We start from the raw sequence: 5500 nt of genomic DNA on the forward strand, positions 1-5500 counted from the left end.
TGACCCTCGGGGAAGCTCGGAGCACGACTACGCCTCGGAGCCGGGGTGAGAGGGCTGGCTGCTGTGCCCTGCGTCCGGCTTCGATGGCAGCCCGCCCCAAGGGGTGGGGGTGAGACAGAGCCTCCGGGGTGCGGTGAGTCCCGCCTGGCCGTGGGCAGTTATCCAGGGAGGCGGCTGTGAGCTGTTAGCCGCGGGAGGCTGGGAGGAGGAGGGGACAGGTTACTGGACAGCACCCCGCTGCGGGCAACTAGGTCGACAGCGGATGCCTGACGTCCGGGCCCACGCTTCCTCCCTAGTGTCGTTCACACAGAGCGTCTGTGCCCATGCGATGCCTCCCGTCACTTTCCCCCAATGCCACAGTTCAGAGTGGGCGGGGACGGCGCGGGAACCCCGAGGCCCAGGGCGCGTCCTCACCGGGTCAGGACTGGGTGTCAGGACTTTGAGCTGGCCCGTGGCGGGAACCACTCAGCCGACCCGGGCTGGCCATTTGCAGGAGGAAACGGAGTCTGGGGGGGTCTGCGTGACAGCAGCCTGGGGCCAGCGCTATCCCAGTGACGTCCATTCTGAGGCCACGGCTTCATTTCCCTCCCGTTTCCAAAGCCGCGAGGGCCGAGCTCGCCACAGCCCCTGTCCCTCTCCGCAGGGCTGGACAACATACACAGGGTCACGGCCCAGGGCCGCCACGAGCTGCGTGTGGACATGCGGGACGGCCAGGACTCCGCGTTCGCCTACTACGACAGGTTCTCCGTGGAGGACAGTAAGAGCCTCTACAAACTCCGCGTGGGCAGCTACAACGGCACCGCAGGTACCGCGGGCCCGAGCGGACCCCCAAAGCCACCGACGTATGGCAGGGCCGGGCCTGAGCTGCCCTGGGCGGCGGCAGCAGCACCCACAGAGCTCGCGAATCCCCTGCTCGCCAGTGGGGGGCGGGGGGGGACACAGGGCTGTCCATCACTGGCTCTGGTCCAGGCCGTCCCTAACCACTCAGATGACCTGAAATCAATTTCCAGGACTTTACTCTCCTCGTCTGGAAAATCATAATAATGATGCCTGCCCAACTTCACAGAGCAGTCAGGAAAAAAAAAAAGACGATAAATGCAGCAAAAGTGCTTTTAAAGTTTTTTTTTAATTTTTTTTAAGTGCAATGGGAGAGCAAAGGATTATTTTTCTTGTCTAGATTAATCAATATGGGCTCTTAGCCAGAGAGAGCATCATCCTCTATTGTCTGGGTGGACATCTCCCCTGCAATGACATTGAAGACAACCATGAAAATACACCAGATGCCCCCTTATTCTGAGATGCCCCCCCTTATCAGCAGTCACCACGGCACCCCACCCGGGAGCCGACGGCGGCACTCGAATGTCCCTCCGTGGCCACATTCTCCTTTCTCCACGAGAACCACGAACGTGGTCAGCTTTCCCGTATAGCTGTGACACTTCTCCCGAGCAGGACAGCCACCTCTGGGCGCTCCGTCACATTAAGAGCTTTGTCAGAACATAGCTTCGGATCTGCTTCTTGGGCTTTGCCAGCCCGGTTCCTGGCTTCTCCTGTAGCCCGTTTCATAAAACCTGTTTTCCCAAACAGTCTTCTGTTTGGTACATGGCGTGATCGGTCCTTTCGTTAACTCCGGTTTTAGGGCCGAATGCAAGTGTATAATTTTAATACCATTTTTATGCCTCTTGGCACTTAGAAGGCCACCAAGGTGTTGCCCTTCCAATTCCTGCATCTGTCCAGTTCTTTCCCCTTCCAGCCAGGTATCTCACTCCAAAGAGGAGACACAGCTGCCTCTATTATTCTTCATGTTTCAGACCGTTCCCACTGGCAAGGAGGCCGGCCCAAAGTGCCCAACAAAAGGCCCCACTTACCACACTTTGGGCGTAAAGTAGCCATTAAAACGGAGTATATTAAACGAAATATCAGACTAAATCATTTCAAAACTAAGCGGGCTGCACAGTGGTGACCCAGCTTGTCTCACATTGCCATGGTTCAGCACTGTGTCCCCTGGAGACAGAAGGAATCGTGACGGTCTGCCCCAGCGCTGGCCTGTAGGGAACAGACGCGGGTGCTGAGGCGGAGCTGAGGGGACAGAGTACGGGGAGCGGGAGGTCAGAGGAGCGAGGAGGTGAGCCGGAGGGAGCAGCTTGGCAGCACTGGGCCCGGGGTAAGGAGGAACAGAGTTTGGTACGGCCAGGCTGACGAGCCAGGTAGAAATGGGAGAGGTGAGTGGAAGGTCCCCTCGGTGGAAGACAGATCTGTGGGAAGTGCGCCAAACGTCCAGAACATCCCGATCGAAGAGTGAGAATCGAACAGCCTCACGAGTGCATCTTTTCCTCTAGGGGACTCCCTCAGCTATCACCAGGGACGCCCCTTCTCTACCCAGGACAGAGACAATGATGTCGCAGTTACCAACTGCGCTGTGTCATACAAGGGAGCTTGGTGGTATAAGAACTGCCACCGGACCAACCTCAACGGGAAGTACGGGGAGTCCAGGCACAGCCAGGTAGGCGACGCTCTGCCACTGTTTGGGGTGACCCAGAGCTGGGGAACCCACAGTCCCTTAGCTTTGTGTCTTAAATGCACATGCGCGTCTTACATTCCCTTTTAAAAAGAAATACTCAGCGTCTCAAGAAAGGACTATCGCGAAGGGGAATAAGGCCGACTCGGGGGTACGGGCGGGACAGGAGCAGGCAGAGGATGGAGAGGAAGCATCCGGACTCAGGGACTAGAACTCACCCAGAGGAGCCCTCGACGGCCAGTCAAGTTCCATTTCATTTCCTCCTCTAGAAAGTTCCATGATGAGCTTATCGATTCAGGGACAATTTCTCAGGCTCAGCTGCATCCTAAGAAGTGTCCTAGGAAAGGCGAGATGGTCCCGCATAAACCGGACTATCTTCCCCATCAGAGACCGCATGTCCAGAGGCTGGGCTGGGCGACAGGGTGACCAGCTACACCTGTTGGGACTTTCTCAGTGTTAGCACTGCAAGTCCAGCAGCCAAGGAAACCCCTTCGTCCTGTGCAAACCGAGATGGCCAGTCGCCATGGATGGGAACCACCAGGAGTGAGCAAACACAGTTATTCTCTTCCAGAGGCTTCTGTACTGTTGGGGTTTTGAAATTCAACTCTCGGGACTGCCACATGCAAATCTGCAAGGCCAAAAACACAAAGCTGCAGCACATTCCACAAAAAGACCCAGGCCACAGGCGTGTTTCAAAGAAAAGCTCCTTTGACCTTCTGGGGAACTCAGCCAGGAAGTTTGGTGTTAAGGGCGAAATCCCCGTCTTGGGTGGCCTGACATGCTTATCTTTCTTCCCCGCAGGGGATCAACTGGTATCACTGGAAAGGCCACGAGTTCTCCATTCCCTTCGTGGAGATGAAGACCCGCCCCTACAACCCCCGGCCCACGGCGGGCAGGAAGCGGCGGGCCCTGCACTTCTGAGCAGTGGGCGGCCGTGAGCCAACTGACCTTTCCTGTCATTTGTTCGTATTTTATAACGTGAAGCGAGGGGTGGGGGGGAATGTGCTCTGCAACATATTATGAGTCTGAAGGGAGCAGGACGTGGCAGGAATCAGCTGGGAATCAGCTGCTCGTGGCCGCCGCTGCCCCCCGCCCCCTGGGCCTGACCCCCTGCCCATCCTCTCTCCTTCCCAGCCACCCTCCGCCTTTCCCTTTTCCCACCAAGGAGGGCGAGTGAGATGTTTTCTTAAAAGACCAGTTCAAAGGCAAGTCCAGGAGTCAGGTTGTCATGGCGACGGGCACGTGCCTTCTTCCTTCTCCGCTGCCCTTCCGTTCCGGCTGTTTGTACTCTGGTCAATCCGCCTTCGAGGGCCAGGTTCTCGCACCAGCCCGGGGAAGAAGCTTCAGCAAGAGGGTTCTGAGAACAAATTCCCTGAAGAGAAAGCCGATTAACCTCGCCCCATCCCAGCGGCCCAAGTCCTCCTTCCTGGGCCAAAGATTCCCATCTGGTGACACGCTTACTCCACCCGCCGAGTGTCCTCTGGGACCTTTCCCGAGCCGTAGCCTCCCGTCCAGCCCGGCGCCCAGTCAGTCCTGCGCCCACTGCCACCCCACCCTAGACCCCACGGCCCCACAAGCCCGGCCGCGGTTTGAATTATAGTCCCCAAGGCGTTTGCTGCCCGCGCCTGGCCCTGAGCTGCCCAGTGGCTGTGTCGCTATGGGTCATAAGTCACGGCCCCATCCTCGGCCAGACATACAGCACCTTCTTTGGGGGCGAGAGGGGGAGATGGCTGTGGTTTCCATGCTTTGGGGTCCGGCATTGAGGAAACAACAGAGTAGAATCCAGGGCACCTGCCGCTGAGGTTTGGGGTCCCAGGGGGAGCACAGGTCTGACTCAGCTCCGTTCTCTCTCTTTCTGGTCCTATTTGTCGTGGATTTTTTTTCCTCTGAATTGCACACCGAAGGCCTCGTTTCTGTCTTCAGCCAGCCTCCCCTTCGTGTGGGCAGCTTAATGCGAGTCAGAAGTTACATGACCAGCCAGCCATTTCCCTGACTGAGAGTCTGGGAAGAGGTCGCATCTGGGTTTTTTTTTTTTTTTTGGTCCTTGGGAAACGGGAATGACCTCCTTAATGAGGGGAGATCATAGGAAGCCTTTCTCCATCTTCTTTTATTATTCTGCCTTGGAGAGGAAAAATGAAAAGCGCCAGAGGAAATTGCATCTAGAAATCCGAAGGCGGCTGGGGGAGGGCTGAGGGCCACCTCTTATTTTATGAGATGCGCTCTCTTCACTAGTGTGATGTGGCTTTTAAGCCCAAGAGAGCTGGCGGCTCTAGAAGGCATGACCCTTCGACTCCTCCAAATCAGACGTAGGCTGCGACCACCCCACGACATCTGCCAAAATCCATGTCCGCTTCCCCAGCGGCCCTCCACCTGTCCCTCTCTTCCCCGCCCCGCAAGGCCCCAGCTCTGTTTCCTGTGACGCCCGTGTTCAGTCAAGGTGGGCATCTTTGTACCTTTCCCAACCGGTTACGGGATGTGCCTGCGAGTCGGCAGTTTCCCAGTGGGAACATCCACGCTGTAACTAAGCTCCAACGACCAGGGAAGATCAGTCCCTCAGGCTGCCGATCACACCTGCGATGCTGTGAGATGATGTCCATGGCCACCCGCTGCAGGTGCTCCCTTAGGAGGCCACCAAAGGCCTCGTTCACGCTGTGGTACGGATGTGACTGACAAACGGGGGTGATGTTTTCATTGCTCAGTGCACCAAGGGCTTCGAAACCACTAGAAGGAAGAAGCAGCAGAGTCCTGTAGGAAAACTGTTAGCTGAATAAGATCGAACTAGAGTGGGACACCAGTGAGCAGTGGCAAGCACCCCGAACAAGGAAGCTGGGGGCTAGGGTGGAGGCCCACCTCTGCCGTGGTACGGGCTCTGTGACATCAGGGAGGTTGCTGTACCTTTCTGGGCCGCAGTGTCCTCGCCTGGTGCATGAGAGAGGAGACTGGAATGGCTTCTAACTTCCTTTTCTGCTTTGACAGTCATGCTAG

The 5500-nt window shown here is 56.9% G+C and overlaps 1 protein-coding gene across 1 annotated transcript in view; it reads left to right on the top strand.

Moving 5' to 3' along the window:
* The window catches only part of TNR (tenascin R), a 64520-nt gene extending 61084 nt beyond the window's left edge, over positions 1-3436 (top strand). Inside the window, exons 19-21 of the mRNA XM_006907789.1 lie at positions 644-805; positions 2337-2500; positions 3317-3436. Of these exons, the coding sequence (XP_006907851.1) occupies positions 644-805; positions 2337-2500; positions 3317-3436 (446 nt within the window). The remainder of the gene's footprint in view (positions 1-643; positions 806-2336; positions 2501-3316) is intronic.
* The last annotated feature ends 2064 nt before the right edge of the window (positions 3437-5500 follow it).

Source organism: Pteropus alecto, unplaced genomic scaffold (genome assembly GCF_000325575.1).
Source record: "Pteropus alecto unplaced genomic scaffold, ASM32557v1 scaffold101, whole genome shotgun sequence".
NCBI lineage: Eukaryota > Metazoa > Chordata > Mammalia > Chiroptera > Pteropodidae > Pteropus > Pteropus alecto.